The 19,148-nt window shown below is 41.6% G+C and overlaps 1 protein-coding gene and 1 pseudogene across 1 annotated transcript; both read left to right on the top strand.

Annotated features, from left to right (window-relative positions):
• Positions 1 to 194: 194 nt before the first annotated feature.
• Positions 195 to 11,895, top strand: LOC128506932 (uncharacterized; annotated as a pseudogene).
• A 56-nt stretch (positions 11,896 to 11,951) lies between these two features.
• Positions 11,952 to 18,592, top strand: LOC128506931 (mesothelin-like protein). The gene is given in 17 exon segments (XM_053477547.1): positions 11,952 to 11,965; positions 12,278 to 12,410; positions 12,538 to 12,620; positions 12,791 to 12,827; positions 12,830 to 12,961; positions 13,447 to 13,637; positions 13,761 to 13,851; positions 13,959 to 14,058; positions 14,154 to 14,326; positions 14,585 to 14,740; positions 14,900 to 15,033; positions 15,145 to 15,278; positions 15,468 to 15,562; positions 17,715 to 17,884; positions 17,981 to 18,065; positions 18,152 to 18,298; positions 18,380 to 18,592. Coding segments are annotated over 17 exon segments (2,088 nt in total).
• Positions 18,593 to 19,148: the final 556 nt, after the last annotated feature.

Here is a 19,148-nt window from a genome sequence, read left to right as displayed (position 1 = left end):
AATCACCTGCAGCTGTGTCTTAAAGGAAGTCCCGCCTCTTAGCGAGGCCTTATATGTGCACGGTCCCTCTAAGGTCCCGCCCCTTAGCGGAAGCGCTTCTCCTGTTACTGCTGGCCAATCACCGCCGAGGATTCTTGTAGCCAGCCAATCAGAGACCGGGAAAACTTACACTTGTGTATATATGCAAATTCTTAATGACGTAGGTGCAGTTCCGCGACCGGTCTACAGGGGCGCATGGAGGGGTTAGAGAACACACAGTGTGTGGTATTTTTTCAGGTTTATGTGGTCTATACGGACATGGGGCCAAAAACGGTACAGAATTGATCCCTAGACTGAGATAAGGACTGCTACAAGGTCGGATTTATAAGGACATGGCCCCTGTCCTCATAAACGGAAATGTCCTCTTAATGCTGGTGCGTATTCAGGTCAAAAGTCCTCTTAAACCACAAAAACCAACACACACACACACACACACACACACACACACACACACACACACACACAAAGGTTTTCTCACTTAAATCACATGGTTAAATACCATTGGGTGAGCAAGGCAGATAATGCTTACTGCAAGTTTCTGATGCAGCGCAGTAAAATGTGTTTTCCTTCATCAGTGTGTGTATATCTGTGTGTGCCTATGTGTGTTCCCCCCACAGTCTGTCAGTATCAGTACTACAAGGGTTCTCCTGTAGCGCAGTCCAGACTCTTCCACTGCAGAAAACCCAAGACCTAGTGAGAGCCTGTAGACCACGTGCAGGCAGAGACAAGGTCCTCCTGGAAGAGGCTCAGGTACATACACTCATACACTGTATTTGTTTACATTCTGCACATGGTCTGGAACAGCGCAATAAGTTGAGACTTAAACCTTCGAGGCTACATGAGATCCCGCACAAACTCGTTGTGTTCTGTGTTTCAGCTGGTCTGCATGTACAACTTTGTAAAAGATGATCCATCTTTTAGCTTTACTGATGTCCCCTCTGATTTGCTTCTGTACTACAGGTATGTAAGACAGTCACATACACATGTAGCAGGTCGTTGATGCGTACTGTATATATTGAATAACGTACTGTATAAGGGAAGAAGACAGCTTTACTTCTTTTGATTACTCCTCTGTGTACCAAAACGCACACTTCCCCTGCATTCAAACGTAAACATTTCAAGCATCACAGAATATGGTCATATCTTCTCTCTAATGCGTGTCTTTGTTTTGTAGCTATGAGAATATACAGAAGGAGACCTGCCAGTCATATTTCACTGCCCTGGGCCGTGCAGATTTTTCCATTCTTTCCTCTGTCCTTGACAAACAGACCATCCTGTTCAACGCTGCAAAGGACTGCCTGGTAAAAGATACACAGTAACATGTTCATAGACCAACACACTCAATATTAACACATTATTGTTATGTAAAGAAGACAAACTGGATAGGAACTCCACTGCCATCTCTCCTTAACATATCCATGCTTCACTGGTATGTCACCTGGATCAGCCAACAATTAACAACAACTTTCCATTCTCCATCCTATTTCCAGCTGTTTTCACTTCATCATTACTAATGCCCTGAATTTCCAACCCCGCTTCATCCACCCTTCTCTCTCTGGGGCATCCAACACACTCTCGTTTTTACTTCCTCAATTTTTTTTTTGCAGAGCTCAGTTCATCTGGCCAATTAGTAAAAATTCTAGCTTACTTCTTATTCCTGTTTGTCGAACCGCTTCCACATCTGAGGCATCTGTCTCACGTCTTCTCTGAATTTTACACAACAGTCTTCTTCTTTTGGCTTCCACCATTATAATCTATCTTTCCCTTATGGTTTGTGAAACTGTAGGATATATCTGGTGTGAGTCTGACCAGGGATCAGGTGGCGATGCTGGGGAATATGGCTTGCACACTGGACGCCTCCTACATCCAGAACTCTGACCCTCTCATTTTGGAGAACCTAAAGAACTGTGGAGATCTATCTGACTCCCAGATAACTGCTGTACTGTCACTGCTCCTCAGTGGAAACACTGCTTATGGGTAAGACAGAGCTTGAAGAAAACAACTTTTCTGAACCTTCGTTACAATACATTTTTTAAATGAATCATTTTTGTATTATACTGTACATGAATAAGATCTCACAAACATTGATATTTTAATCAGCAATCCGTCAACGTGGAACAAGCAGACAGTGCATCAACTTGGCATCCTGGCTGTCTACTTCACATCAGACCTCTGCGACAAACTTAGCTTTGTATGTAAACATGTTCAGTTTTCATTTGGTGAAAAATGCTTCATTTGTTTATGGAATGTTAGATAAGTTTTACTCCTTTACCCTACTGTCTGTGCTTATTGTTGCAGAATGTAAAGAGGGAGATCCTGTCAGTCCTGAGAGAGCAGAAGATCCCGATCAAGATCCTAAGGACATTCTTTACGAAATGCAACTCAGAAGATGCAACAGGTAACAGTATTCACAGTGTAAAGCACACTGAGATAGAGAGATATAGTTTCAGATTCTCTCCGTCCGTGACTGACTTCCTGTTCTGTGTGTAACAGTGAGCGACATCTCAGCGGTGACGATTTCAGATCCGTCGTTCCCTTTCGGCTTTAATTCCACCCAGTTTGATCTGTATCTGGACATCTCCGTCCTGCAGTACAACCTGGCAGCCATCACTGAGAAAGTGGTGGACATCAGCCTCCAGACTGTCATTCTGAAAAAGTTAAACCAGGTCAGCAGCACTGAATGCTGGAGTCTTTCACACTACAGGAAACAAGAGATTGTTTGTGTCATTTCAGTTATAGGATTCTGACCTTCCTGACAGAGTTGGGTTAAATGTGATATTGGGAGCTTGTTTGTTGTCCAAGTGTACTTCTGCCAAAACTGGGTTGTTTTGCATTGAGAGTTGAAATTTTGTCTTTGCGTGTATGTTGCATTTCCCCAATTTGGATAGTGTGTGTTAATTGCTGATTTTGTGTCCATATGTAGATTTACCCATCAGGCCTTGATGATGGTGTGCTGCAGCTTTTGGGCTCCACGTCTCGTGTGGCCACTACAGATGACATCAGCAAGTGGAACATTAACATGATTGACACACTTTACTCTTTAATGGACCCGAACAATGGACCCTGGGACCCACACATGGTAAAGTGTCTGTGTGTGTGTCTGTGTGTGTGTCTGTGTGTGTGTCTGTGTGTGTGTCTGTGTGTGAGAGAGAGAGAGAGGATCTGTGATCCTACAGGTCCTCATTTTCAGTGCTCAGACACTGATGTGCTTGCTACAAGAATAATGTTTGTGTGTTTTGTAGAGTCAAGCACTGATTATGAGGTATTTGAGCACGGAGGCTCACTATCTGGAAAGTGCGGAAATTAACGCAATCGGTTCCAACATCTGTACTTTAAACGTCAGTGTACTGCAAACCATCACTGCTGAGAGCCTAAAGTAAGTACACCCTCGTAGGCACACCCTTCCATAAACATTGATGAACAAATGAAAGAAATTTAAGAATAAAATGAGTACAGTAGTTTTCACCTAGATTTTTTCATTATGCAGGACGGTCCTGTCTCCAGATCTGTCGTCATGTTCTATTGAACAAAAATCTGTTCTGTACATCATCGCCAACTCTTCATTCAGCAATGAACACAGCAATACCCTGACATTCTACCAACTCATAAGACCTTACTTGGGTAAAGCACACATCCACATTACAGACAGTATTACAGACAAGCAAAGACATGAATTAGTTTTTTTTTTTTTTTAACAGCAGTATTGGAAATGAATTGAAAGAATTCACATGAATGCACACACACACACACACAAAGAACTGGATTCTTTAAGAATTTTTTCTATCTATGTGTGTGTAGGTGGAGCTCCTCTGGAGGATATACAAGCTCTTTCTACCCAGAATATCATCATGGACATCACCACATTTATCAGTCTAAACCCTGCTGTTCTCAAGGTATAAAACATAAAATGAACAGAGGTTTGAGTTATTATACAGAGGTATCTTGGCATATACTGTAAATTGTATACATTCTGGAGGCGAGTTCTTAAGGTAAAATTAAGTATTTTCCCATTGCAAATAACGGAAATGCAAATAATCCATTCCAGCCACCAAAAATGTACCAATATTACCAATTTCCAACACTATGGTCATATTTTTGCATCTAAAAACAAGCAGAAAATTTAAAAAAGACATTGAAATAAAACCAAATATGAAATGAATAGACAATAAATCTCAGTTACTCTTAATTTTGTAATTTCTTTTGGCACCAGCTGCTTCAAAAGCAAAACTGAAAGTGGTTCCCTTTTCTTCTTACTGCCATGCCTGCTAACATTCTTCGGGAGCGTGGTGCTATGTATTTATTAAATCCTGCACGAAATGCAATAAACCACCAAAAAAAAAATGTGTGAACTTGCTTCGCTTGGTTTTCCACTGATGCAAACAAGTTTGGAACGGCTCTCCGAAGTGCGCACAATGTAGCAGGCCCCCGATTCAGCTCGGTTCGGCTCGGTTCGGCTCGGTTCGGTCTCTCTTATGCCGAAAATGCTTGTTGTGCCGAGGCAAATTTCCTGCAAAAGTTTAGTTCTTAGGGCGAAAATACATGAGGCGGGGTGTTCGTATGCTGAGATACCACTGTATAAAGAAAGACTGTGGAGTAACTTGATGATGAACTGTTTTTGTGTGTGCCAGATGCTGAATGTGAACACAGTAAGGGGTCTAATGGGGGTAAACATTGCGGAACTGCAGCTGTTTGAGAACTCATCAGTGGTTCAGTCCTGGGTGTCACAACAGAACCAGTCTGATCTGAATACACTGAATCTTGGCATCATCAACCACAACCCTTGTTTTGGTGTAGACAGGTGGGCAGTTTTACAGTATCAAGTGAAAAAGAATAAACTTTGTAGAAAATGTTTAAGTACAGTAGGTATGTACTATAATTCTTTTTCTCCACCCAGTCAACAACTTCATGGCGAGATTGCATCCGGAAATGTTTCTGCAGTGCTGTGCAATTTCAGCATTCCTGACTATGCCTGCTCATCAGTGAGTTCTCTAACAATAGAAATCACCTCTGCTCACGCTCAGTCCTGTTGTGTACAAAAGAAATTTTCTGTTTCCTTTCTTTCAAGGCTGTTGTTCTAACCTCTGATGATCTGGCCACACTGCTCACATGTGAACTATCAAGCAGCGTGATCTACTCCAAAGAAGCTTGGAGACGTTTCTTCCAGAATTTTGCTGGACCTTTGGATGAAGCATTGGACAGGTTTTCCATCATGGTATGACCATGTTATCGGTGCTGTGGTCAAAATGTACATTTGTGTCAAACAGTGCACTGAAGTTTATTCTCTTCCCTGTAGAACATCAGCAGCATTCAGTCTGACCCAAATATACTTGATGCCATCGGGGAGGTGATAATCAGTAACTTCAACACAGAACAGCTGATGAATGTCACATTTATCAGCAAGTGGTTCCAGGTCAGGCTAAGACCATTTTTGTCATCAGTGTCCACACACTTTCTCTCCAGCCTCAGTTCCAAGAACTTCAACTGCAAGAGCTACCAAGTTGTGTAAGGATGGACAGGGGAATTTCAGACTGCCACATGTGTACTTTAGGCCATGAATATGAAGTAATTCATGACAAAACCTGTTTTGTTTTCCTAAAACCTAGGGTGGAAGCTCTCAGTAGTCTAGAACCTCTCATGAATGAGGATCAGAAGCATTCAGTCTTCACTACCTTGATCTTTCCCTTTCTGTCAAGAGTTGACCTGCCAGGTACGTAGGCTACTTTAAAGTGCCCTTAAACAGAAAGGTGACAGTCCCAACCATGGTTAAATTAAGATAATTGACTACCTAAAGAAAATGCCCCAAGAGCCATTAAGGAATGTTTTGATGAATGTATCTAATGGTCTCTGATCATTTTAGATCCTGGCTGTGTTTCCGACACTTCTGGCAGCAATGACTGGCTTGAAAATAACCTGAGGATTTTCTCCGTTTATGCCTCCTTGGAGGATCTCAGAATTCTGAACGCGAATTTCTCCAGCGTGAGTAACATCACAGTTGCAGTAACTGCTCGTTTCTCTTGAGGTCGCAGTTCAATTCAATTCAAATCAATTTTATTTGTATAGCACTTTCAACAATTGTCATTGTCGCAAAGCAGCTTGACACAGTCAAAGGAATTATTAAATTCTGTATGGAATGTAAGTGTGCATGAATCAAGATGAGCAGATTGTCCCTGGTAAGCAAGCCGCGGGCGACAGTGGCAAGGAACAATCTCCCTGAGATGGTAAAAGGAAGAAACCTTGAGAGGAACCAGACTCAACAGGGAACCCATCCTCATTTGGGTGAAACAGAAAGCAGGAAGTGATCTGCATTTATACATTGTGTTAGATGGCAGGCAGTTCAGCTATAACAGTTGATGTTAATTGATGTAAATATGGAGTCCAGGTAGTTATTAGAGACAATTGCAATCTTGAACTATCGAGCAACCGCAGCCAAGTCAAGTCCTCAGAGAAACAGCTGTCAACAGCAGTTGAGACCAGAACCGTCTTTATGGTAGAGTGAAACCATCCCCAGACACCGGACGCTTTCCAAAGAGACACACAGGGCATCCATGCGATGAGATCTCCAACCAGAAGCGGGGCACCAGGATGGGTCAGACAGGTCCGAAGGGCAGAGGGAGTCTGGAACACTGGCAGCTCAGGAACGACATGTGTAGCTTAACAGAGAGAGAAAAGAGAGAGAGGGGGAGAGAGAGGGGGGGGAGAACAAAAGAGGGGAGAGCAGAAGAGGAGAGATAACAGTTAGGTATGGTCGCAGTCACATAATGTATAATTCGATTGTATATTTAGTGTAGAGTGCAAGCAGAGACTCCGGCAGGACTAACTATAACAGGATAACTAAAAGGGAGAGCCAGAAGGAAACACAGACATGAGGGCTCCCTGAGATGTAAAGGAAACAATCATTCTAGCTGAATGCGGTCCTGTGACTAGAACTTCTGTCTTATCAGGATTAAGCAGAAAGACATTAATTAGCATCCAATCTCTTATGTCCTGAGCACACATTGCACAAATTTAGTAAGCTGATTTTTCTCATCTGGTTTTGCTGAGACATATAACTGTGTGTCGTCAGCCTAACAATGAAAACTAATACCATGTTTACGGATTATGTTGCCAAGAGGAAGCATGTATAGGGAAAAAAGCAGTGGGCCTAAAACCGAACCTTGTGGAACATCAAATTTCACTTGAAAGCATGCAGAATAATCACCATTTAAGTTTACATACTGATAACAATTGGTCAAATAGGATCTGAGCCAGGAGAGGGCTGTACTCTTAATTCCTACTACATTTTCCAATCTGTGAAGAAGAATCCCATGATCAATGGTGTCAAACGCTGCACTGAGGTCGAGTAAAACAAGCATAGTTACACAACCCTGATCAGAGGCCAATAGGAGGTCATTTACTACTTTAACGAGTGCTGCTTCTATGCTGTGATGAGGCCTTAATCCTGACTGATAAGCAGTTGAGTATAGTAGTAAAAGATGGTCTCTGGATTTTGTTTGGGAGAATCGCTGCATCACTGTCCCTTTGCTTTCCATGTTTGTTTTCATCCTTCACACTCCTGCCATCGGAAAAAAGTTACAGAAGCATTCGGGTACACACGTCCAGGCTGTACGTCCGCCTCAGATCAACTCAACTACCTCAAAACATTGGGACTGGACTGATTAATCAACACAACCGCAAACGGATTGATCGACCAAACTATTGTACACACCAACTTGTAAATGTGCTTTTGCACAATATTCATTACTTGATCTTTTTTGCACTAACTATTTTATTCCTTGCTGCTACTTACGGAACGTTTACTTTTTACCGTTTCTCCTCGCACTACCTCAACTCATTACCTCAACACCACAGAGTATTGTAATGTCATGTTTGTCGCACTGGCACTTTGTCGCTCTTGTTTGCACATTTGCACGTGCACTTTATGTTGTCTCTTCTTTGTAAAAACTTAGATAGTTCCCAGCTAGTCAGCTAAATAGGTCTCTTAGTTAGCTAGTTAGTTTTCCTGTTAATTTATGTTGTAAATTTATGTTGAATGTAGGACCTTGGTCCTGGACAAATGTTGTTTCGTTTCACTGTGTACTAACTTTATATGGTTGAAGTGACAATAAAGCCGACTTGACTTGACTTGACTTGACTTGACCTGGTGTGAACAGAATGTGTGACATGCATATTTTGTCCGGCAGGGGGCAGTATTAGGCTTGCTGTCCAGTGAGCAGAAGGCACAGTTCATCTTGCAGCCAGATTCAGGAGTGTTGGGAAATGAGTCTGTGTTTAGAGAGGTGTTCAGCAATATGGTGGCATCTTTAGATCTAATCCAACTTGGCAGCTTCTTCACAGCCTTCAACCAGACTTCAAAACAAGTGAGGATCTCTGTAGTCCACATCCAGGACACATTTTCTTTTGGATGCCACACATTTATTTTGTGCACAAGAATTATTAAAGTCCACATGTGTTCAGGCTGTTTACCCATATTGCTGTGTGTTTACAGATGAACTCGAGCATTTCTACAGCAATTTCCGAAATCATCCTTAATGTGACACTTTTGAATCTGGCACCAGACTTCCAAAGTTTCAGCCCAGAAGAATTTGCCCTGTGGTTCCAGACCTACCTTTCCTTCTTTCTTCCTGTGATTGGTCCAAACACCCTGTCAGTCATCCCCATGAACATCAGCGGTGACTCCTACAGAGAGATGTGAGCTCCTCAACATGCACACACAGATCTATTCTATCTATTTTATTTGCAATTCATCATGATTTTTCTGTTGTTGTGTTCACAGAGTGATAGGACTTGATAATGTGTACAGTCACCTCACCAATACACAGTCCAACACTGTCTTCAATCACACACTAGACTATCTCCAGTACCAGTCGAGTCAAGGTGTGTGTGTGTGTGTGTGTGTGTGTGTGTGTGTGTTTGTTTGTTTTAAGTATGCATGCTCCAGCTTGTGTATTTGCTGACTTCGGCTATTTCTGTGTGCGGGCAGTGATCAGGAGATGCAATTGAATGTCATGCATTCACTGGTCTGGTGTTATCAGTCTAAAGTCTTTGTAGACATTTATTTATTCATGCATTTATTTTATTTGTGGCATATTTTGCTTCGCAGGCCTGAGATATTACAGCAGTGGGAGCTTCTTCATGTTCCTGAACCAGTTCTTCCGCAGTTTTGGATTCCCTAACCTGAAGGATTTCCTGTCTCTGATCCCAGCTGATCGACAGGCAGAGGTATCTCTGATCTATCGTACCGGTCCGATTGGTTAATTGCTCAGTAAAAGTTTTACGTTGCTGTCAGTAAGTTGCCCAAGTCCCCCTATGTAATGAGTGCATTGTCTCTGATCTGTGTCCTTAAGATTTTGGACTCCATCTCTGTGGAAGAACTCAGTGAGTTCTTGAACAGGCCAGATGCAGTCACTGATGGGGCTGAGCTCTGCACGCTCCTCAACAACTACAATATGACCAATCAGTACCTAGAAAGGGTATACCAGGGGTTATTTTATCCCCGTTTTAGTCCATGTGGATTTCCTGCCTTTATTTACTCTTGATTGACCTGATTGATGGAGCAATCCATGTTTCTCTCTACAGGAACCCGTTTTGTCCTCAGCTTTGGCCAGCCTCACGTTGGCCTGTGTCTGGCCTCAGGCTCTCAGGGCCTCTTCTCCAGCGGATGTAGAACAGTGGTTTGATTTCACACTGGTTAACTACCTTCCCTACCTCACCTTCCAACTCATCAGCTCCACCCAGCTCAGTGAGGCCTCCTGTCTATCATACAGGAAACTGTAAGTCTTTGTTGGATGTAGCATTACATAAGGATCTCAGCATCAACACTTCCCTCTGTCTGTTGGCTAAAATACTCTTGTAAAACCTGTATTAACGTGACCTCTGTTCATGTGTGTCTCATCAGGGTGTCTGTCCTCGGAAAAAACTACAACTTTTCTGCGACTAATTTTGCTCCAGCTGATGTGTACAGCTCTATAAGAGCATATCTGACCAACAATGGTAAGCATAATTAGAATAAGAATAATCTCTCTTTTGTCTCTCTGTACTGAATGGTACTGAACACTCATTTCTTATATTTGTGGGCCTCATAACTATAGCATAACTATGTGAATGTGTATGATGCAGATGGCAGGCCCCGCTGCTTTAACTCCTCAGATCCTCTTCTGAACTCCACTGCATGGTTTGCTGACAACATTGGATTCTTTATCACTTTCATCAGTCTCTCTGATCTGCATTCATTCCTATCAGGAAACATGGTAACATACACACACACAACCTCACACACCCATACCTAGATATCTGTAGGTATTCATGTTGGACATTTAGACATTTATACAAGTGATTGCTTCGGATCATCTTCATATACGGTATCTGTAAACTGTATTAAACAACACACACCCATTTTGTGTGTGTTTGGTATTGTGTCCTTCAGACAAGTGTGTTGCTGGAGAACTCAGAAAATCTTCAGCTGTTCAACAACTCTGGAATATCAGCCATCGTCCTCGAATACTACACAACAGAGTTATACACCCAGAATCCTGACTTCAGCCCACTCCGGTAACACACTACACTCAACACTACACACCAAGCTACTTATTTGATTTGTTCCTCTGTGCTGGCATTTATGAAAGTTGGTTTGTGTTCTCATAGATTGCCAGCTGGACTGCTGTGTCATTCTCCATCGTCCATGTTTGATGATCTTGGAGATTCAGATGTCCAGACCATCCTGAGGAGCATCAACAACTACTGCACAGCAATTACTCCAGAGGTGATGAATCAATAAGACCCTGTCCGTTCACCAGTCAATTATTCCGTAGTAGCGTGACTGACCTATAATCCTCTTCTCCCTTCAGGTCACAGCTGTGCTGGTGGCAAAGGTCCCCAACATATCTGCGTCCACCATTCAATCTTTGGGCAGCCAGTGTGTGGGCCTGACTGTGGGCCAGATAAGCTCCGCCCCCTCCAATGCTATAATCAGCTCTCTATCCACACTCAGTAACATCAGTGGCTGGGACCAGGGCCAAGTGAACGCCCTCATCCAGAGCATCATTAATGCAGGCTTTAATGTAAGTGTACACTGCACACCTGGCAGCAATGTCGATCTACGTTACTGAAAGCAAGACCATGTATATTTACAGCGATTTCCACCTGTACATAACACAATTCTCTTGCTGTTCAAACATTTACCATCTCCTCCCTTATTGCATTTAAAAACCAAAAAAGTAAGGCTCTGTTTTTGTTTTTGGTTTGCCTCACAGGTCAGCAGTGCCTCCTCTCTGGTGTCCCTGGGAACACTCATCAGTGGTGTTCCTTCTGCAACCATCTCCAACATCCCATATTCTGAGATTGTGTCTCTATCCCAGAATCCAACATTCATCAATAACATTCTATCAGCTCCAACTGTTCTGCAAGAGACATTCGTCCAGAAGGTATGCGCTCTTTCTCTTTTCCTATTCACCATGGATGTTTTACAGACATCTTGAAGTCCTGTCCAAACTGCAGAGAGATGGGGAAGCATGTAGAACTTAAACAGTCTGGGGAGACTATCAGAAAATGCCGACAATATTAAAGATTAATTCAATTTCCAGCAAATATAGTTTTAGACAAGACTGAAAAAAATGTAAAGAAACTGAAATATTGAAAAAAAATGTAAAGGTCTTCGACACTGTCTTCCAGATAATCTCTGTAGACCAAACTGAAGCGATAGCGAATGTTCCAGGGGGACTGGTGATGTATATCCCACTTGTTCTACTGACATCTCTGAGCTCTGAAGACATTTCACTCATCAACACCCAGAGCTGGAGTCATAAACAGGTAACTGAACAGACCCACATTGCTGGAGACATGTCAATCCCTATAGAGTAACACAGTATGACTGTGATCACAGCTCTTACACATATCTGAAGTCCTGTCTAGTTTGGATGTCGGAGTATCGGTACACATCGGTAGAGATCTTTCTTTGATTATTTTTCTCCAGGCTGTGATGTTGTTTGGTGCAGTGGCCAGTGCCAGTGATAATCCAGAAGAGTGAGTTACAATCACACACACACACACACACACACACACACACACACACACACACACACACACACACAAAGGTTTTTTCACTTAAATCACATGGTTAAATACCATTGGGTGAGCAAGGCAGATAATGCTTACTGCAAGTTTCTGATGCAGCGCAGTAAAATGTGTTTTCCTTCATCAGTTTGTGTATATCTGTGTGTGACTATGTGTGTTCCCCCCACAGTCTGTCAGTATCAGTACTACAAGGGTTCTCCTGTAGCGCAGTCCAGACTCTTCCACTGCAGAAAACCCAAGACCTAGTGAGAGCCTGTAGACCACGTGCAGGCAGAGACAAGGTCCTCCTGAAAGAGGCTCAGGTACATACACTCATACACTGTATTTGTTTACATTCTGCACATGGTCTGGAACAGCGCAATAAGTTGAGACTTAAACCTTCGAGGCTACATGAGATCCCGCACAAACTCGTTGTGTTCTGTGTTTCAGCTGGTCTGCATGTACAACTTTGTAAAAGATGATCCATCTTTTAGCTTTACTGATGTCCCCTCTGATTTGCTTCTGTACTACAGGTATGTAAGACAGTCACATACACATGTAGCAGGTCGTTGATGCGTACTGTATATATTGAATAACGTACTGTATAAGGGAAGAAGACAGCTTTACTTCTTTTGATTACTCCTCTGTGTACCAAAACGCACACTTCCCCTGCATTCAAACGTAAACATTTCAAGCATCACAGAATATGGTCATATCTTCTCTCTAATGCGTGTCTTTGTTTTGTAGCTATGAGAATATACAGAAGGAGACCTGCCAGTCATATTTCACTGCCCTGGGCCGTGCAGATTTTTCCATTCTTTCCTCTGTCCTTGACAAACAGACCATCCTGTTCAACGCTGCAAAGGACTGCCTGGTAAAAGATACACAGTAACATGTTCATAGACCAACACACTCAATATTAACACATTATTGTTATGTAAAGAAGACAAACTGGATAGGAACTCCACTGCCATCTCTCCTTAACATATCCATGCTTCACTGGTATGTCACCTGGATCAGCCAACAATTAACAACAACTTTCCATTCTCCATCCTATTTCCAGCTGTTTTCACTTCATCATTACTAATGCCCTGAATTTCCAACCCCGCTTCATCCACCCTTCTCTCTCTGGGGCATCCAACACACTCTCGTTTTTACTTCCTCAATTTTTTTTTTGCAGAGCTCAGTTCATCTGGCCAATTAGTAGAAATTCTAGCTTACTTCTTATTCCTGTTTGTCGAACCGCTTCCACATCTGAGGCATCTGTCTCACGTCTTCTCTGAATTTTACACAACAGTCTTCTTCTTTTGGCTTCCACCATTATAATCTATCTTTCCCTTATGGTTTGTAAATCTGTAGGATATATCTGGTGTGAGTCTGACCAGGGATCAGGTGGCGATGCTGGGGAATATGGCTTGCACACTGGACGCCTCCTACATCCAGAACTCTGACCCTCTCATTTTGGAGAACCTAAAGAACTGTGGAGATCTATCTGACTCCCAGATAACTGCTGTACTGTCACTGCTCCTCAGTGGAAACACTGCTTATGGGTAAGACAGAGCTTGAAGAAAACAACTTTTCTGAACCTTCGTTACAATACATTTTTTAAATGAATCATTTTTGTATTATACTGTACATGAATAAGATGTCACAAACATTGATATTTTAATCAGCAATCCGTCAACGTGGAACGAGCAGACAGTGCATCAACTTGGCATCCTGGCTGTCTACTTCACATCAGACCTCTGCGACAAACTTAGCTTTGTATGTAAACATGTTCAGTTTTCATTTGGTGAAAAATGCTTTATTTGTTTATGGAATGTTAGATAAGTTTTACTCATTTACCCTACTGTCTGTGCTTATTGTTGCAGAATGTAAAGAGGGAGATCCTGTCAGTCCTGAGAGAGCAGAAGATCCCGATCAAGATCCTAAGGACATTCTTTACGAAATGCAACTCAGAAGATGCAACAGGTAACAGTATTCACAGTGTAAAGCACACTGAGATAGAGAGATATAGTTTCAGATTCTCTCCGTCCGTGACTGACTTCCTGTTCTGTGTGTAACAGTGAGCGACATCTCAGCGGTGACGATTTCAGATCCGTCGTTCCCTTTCGGCTTTAATTCCACCCAGTTTGATCTGTATCTGGACATCTCCGTCCTGCAGTACAACCTGGCAGCCATCACTGAGAAAGTGGTGGACATCAGCCTCCAGACTGTCATTCTGAAAAAGTTAAACCAGGTCAGCAGCACTGAATGCTGGAGTCTTTCACACTACAGGAAACAAGAGATTGTTTGTGTCATTTCAGTTATAGGATTCTGACCTTTCTGACAGAGTTGGGTTAAATGTGATATTGGGAGCTTGTTTGTTGTCCAAGTGTACTTCTGCCAAAACTGGGTTGTTTTTGCATTGAGAGTTGAAATTTTGTCTTTGCGTGTATGTTGCATTTCCCCAATTTGGATAGTGTGTGTTAATTGCTGATTTTGTGTCCATATGTAGATTTACCCATCAGGCCTTGATGATGGTGTGCTGCAGCTTCTGGGCTCCACTTCTCGTGTGGCCACTACAGATGACATCAGCAAGTGGAACATTAACATGATTGACACACTCTACTCTTTAATGGACCCGAACAATGGACCCTGGGACCCACACATGGTAAAGTGTGTGTGTGTGTGTGTGTGTGTGTGTGTGTGTGTGTGTGTGTGTGTGTGTGTGTGTGAGAGAGAGAGAGGATCTGTGATCCTACAGATCCTCATTTTCAGTGCTCAGACACTGATGTGCTTGCTACAAGAATAATGTTTGTGTGTTTTGTAGAGTCAAGCACTGATTATGAGGTATTTGAGCACGGAGGATCACTATCTGGAAAGTGCGGAAATTAACGCAATCGGTTCCAACATCTGTACTTTAAACGTCAGTGTACTGCAAACCATCACTGCTGAGAGCCTAAAGTAAGTACACCCTCGTAGGCACACCCTTCCATAAACATTGATGAACAAATGAAAGAAATTTAAGAATAAAATGAGTACAGTAGTTCTCACCTAGATTTTTTCATTATGCAGGACGGTCCTGTCTCCAGATCTGTCGTCATGTTCTATTGAACAAAAATCTGTTCTGTACATCATCGCCAACTCTTCATTCAGCAATGAACACAGCAATACCCTGACATTCTACCAACTCATAAGACCTTACTTGGGTAAAGCACACATCCACATTACAGACAGTATTACAGACAAGCAAAGACATGAATTAGTTTTTTTTTTTTTTAAACAGCAGTATTGGAAATGAATTGAAAGAATTCACATGAATGCACACACACACACACACACACACACACACAAAGAACTGGATTCTTTAAGATTTTTTTCTATCTATGTGTGTGTAGGTGGAGCTCCTCTGGAGGATATACAAGCTCTTTCTACCCAGAATATCATCATGGACATCAACACATTCATCAGTCTAAACCCTGCTGTTCTCAAGGTATAAAACATAAAATGAACAGAGGTTTGAGTTATTATACAGAGGTATCTTGGCATATACTGTAAATTGTATACATTCTGGAGGCGAGTTCTTAAGGTAAAATTAAGTATTTTCCCATTGCAAATAACGGAAATGCAAATAATCCATTCCAGCCACCAAAAATGTACCAATATTCCCAATTTGGTCATATTTTTGCATCTAAAAACAAGCAGAAAATTTAAAAAAGACATTGAAATAAAACCAAATATGAAATAAATAGACAATAAATCTCAGTTAATCTTAATTTTGTAATTTCTTTTGGCACCAGCTGCTTCAAAAACAAAACTGAAAGTGGTTCCCTTTTCTTCTTACTGCCATTCCTGCTAACATTCTTCGGGAGCGTGGTGCTATGTATTTATTAAATCCTGCAAAAAATGCAATAAACTAGGGCTGCAACTAACGATTATTTTGATAATCGATTAGTTGGGCGATTATGTTTTCGATTAATCGATTAATCGGATAAAACCTAACCGCTTCTTTAATTTGATATTTCGCTTATAACTATTTTAAAAAAAAAATCAGGGTGTTATTTATGTATAAACATAAACTTTTAAAAATGCAAAAGCCACATAAAGAGTTTAATAATCTTTAATTTTGACATTTTAAACCTTAAATGAAATGTAGTATATAATATATACAGTGTATATATATAAATATATATATATATATATATATATATATATATATATACTCAACAAGAATATAAACGCAACACCCTTGTTTCTGCTCCGATTTTTTATGAGATGGACTTAAAGATCTAAAATTAATTCCAGATACACAATATTCCCATTTCTCTCAAACATTGTTCACAAATCAGTCTAAATGTGTGATAGTGAGCGCTTCTGCTTTGCTGAGATAATCCATCCCACCTCACAGGTGTGCCACATCAAGATGCTGATCTGACATCATGAGTAGTGCACAGGTGTACCTTATACTGCCCACAATAAAAGGCCACCCTGAAATGTTGGAGAGAAATGGTAATATTGTGTAACTGGAATGAATTTTAGATCTTTAAGTCCATCTCATGAAAAATCGGAGCAGAAACAAAGGTGTTGCGTTTATATTTTTGTTGAGTGTATATAGTTTAAAAAATATACTGATATATTCAATTGATAAGATATAAACAGCTAAAATAATGTAATTTTGTATAATAAAATGATGTATGCATAAGTAAAACCACAGTAAATTACAAGTTAACTTTGTAGTGGACTATAAAAAAACTGTAGAAATGCAAAAATCTAATAGTCACAAATATACTGTTATTTGCATCGCTGAAAACCACAACAATCACTAAATGTAATATTCAGTTATTTGCAACGTGTAAATTAAACTAATCCGAAGTAGCGCCATTTAACTAATCACTATTGCTCATGAGGTGATTGCGCAATGTGATGCTAGCGAGTAGCACGTCAACAGATCGAGCGCGACTGTCCCGAAGTTAGCAACTTTTACACGATGAGATAGTTTTTACTGACCCTGCTGACGTTTCGCCATCCGTAACACCAACATGTTTTCTTTTTAAGGGTTCGTGCATGACATGCCGTGAAAGCTCTGTCTTGCATAGCGTGCAGGTTACCGTCTTCTTACAGGCGTTTAATGTAAATCGCTCCCATACCTTGGAGGACACGGGGCGCGCGCTTTTTCCTGCAGACGCTTCTGTAACCTCCATTGCGCGAGCGGCTGTGTATCTGTGCTTCTTGTGGTCGCGCGCCTCAGTGACGTAAGCAGCCCAACTAATCGATAACGGCATTCGTTGACAACGAATTTCATTATCGATAATTATCGATTTTATCGATTAGTTGTTGCAGCCCTACAATAAACCAACAAAAAAAAAATGTGTGAACTTGCTTCGCTTGGTTTTCCACTGATGCAAACAAGTTTGGAACGGCTCTCTGAAGTGCGCACAATGTAGCAGGCCCCCGATTCAGCTCGGTTCGGCTCGGTTCGGTCTCTTTTATGCCGAAAATGCTTGTTGTGCCGAGGCAAATTTCCTGCAAAATGTTTAGTTCTTAGGGCGAAAATACATGAGGCGGGGTGTTCGTATGCTAAGATATCACTGTATAAAGAAAGACTGTGGAGTAACTTGATGATGAACTGTTTTTGTGTGTGCCAGATGCTGAATGTGAGCACAGTAAGGGGTCTAATGGGGGTAAACATTGCGGAACTGCAGCTGTTTGAGAACTCATCAGTGGTTCAGTCCTGGGTGTCACAACAGAACCAGTCTGATCTGAATACACTGAATCTTGGCATCATCAACCACAACCCTTGTTTTGGTGTAGACAGGTGGGCAGTTTTACAGTATCAAGTGAAAAAGAATAAACTTTGTAGAAAATGTTTAAGTACAGTAGGTATGTACTATAATTCTTTTTCTCCACCCAGTCAACAACTTCATGGCGAGATTGCATCCGGAAATGTTTCTGCAGTGCTGTGCAATTTCAGCATTCCTGACTATGCCTGCTCATCAGTGAGTTCTCTAACAATAGAAATCACCTCTGCTCACGCTCAGTCCTGTTGTGTACAAAAGAAATTTTCTGTTTCCTTTCTTTCAAGGCTGTTGTTCTAACCTCTGATGATCTGGCCACACTGCTCACATGTGAACTATCAAGCAGCGTGATCTACTCCAAAGAAGCTTGGAGACGTTTCTTCCAGAATTTTGCTGGACCTTTGGATGAAGCATTGGACAGGTTTTCCATCATGGTATGACCATGTTATCGGTGCTGTGGTCAAAATGTACATTTGTGTCAAACAGTGCACTGAAGTTTATTCTCTTCCCTGTAGAACATCAGCAGCATTCAGTCTGACCCAAATATACTTGATGCCATCGGGGAGGTGATAATCAGTAACTTCAACACAGAACAGCTGATGAATGTCACATTTATCAGCAAGTGGTTCCAGGTCAGGCTAAGACCATTTTTGTCATCAGTGTCCACACACTTTCTCTCCAGCCTCAGTTCCAAGAACTTCAACTGCAAGAGCTACCAAGTTGTGTAAGGATGGACAGGGGAATTTCAGACTGCCACATGTGTACTTTAGGCCATGAATATGAAGTAATTCATGACAAAACCTGTTTTGTTTTCCTAAAACCTAGGGTGGAAGCTCTCAGTAGTCTAGAACCTCTCATGAATGAGGATCAGAAGCATTCAGTCTTCACTACCTTGATCTTTCCCTTTCTGTCAAGAGTTGACCTGCCAGGTACGTAGGCTACTTTAAAGTGCCCTTAAACAGAAAGGTGACAGTCCCAACCATGGTTAAATTAAGATAATTGACTACCTAAAGAAAATGCCCCAAGAGCCATTAAGGAATGTTTTGATGAATGTATCTAATGGTCTCTGATCATTTTAGATCCTGGCTGTGTTTCCGACACTTCTGGCAGCAATGACTGGCTTGAAAATAACCTGAGGATTTTCTCCGTTTATGCCTCCTTGGAGGATCTCAGAATTCTGAACGCGAATTTCTCCAGCGTGAGTAACATCACAGTTGCAGTAACTGCTCGTTTCTCTTGAGGTCGCAGTTCAATTCAATTCAAATCAATTTTATTTGTATAGCA

The sequence above is a fragment of the Clarias gariepinus genome, chromosome 18 (genome assembly GCF_024256425.1).
Source record: "Clarias gariepinus isolate MV-2021 ecotype Netherlands chromosome 18, CGAR_prim_01v2, whole genome shotgun sequence".
NCBI lineage: Eukaryota > Metazoa > Chordata > Actinopteri > Siluriformes > Clariidae > Clarias > Clarias gariepinus.
Note: the sequence above shows the minus strand (reverse complement) of the source record. Positions and strands in the feature narration are given on the sequence as shown.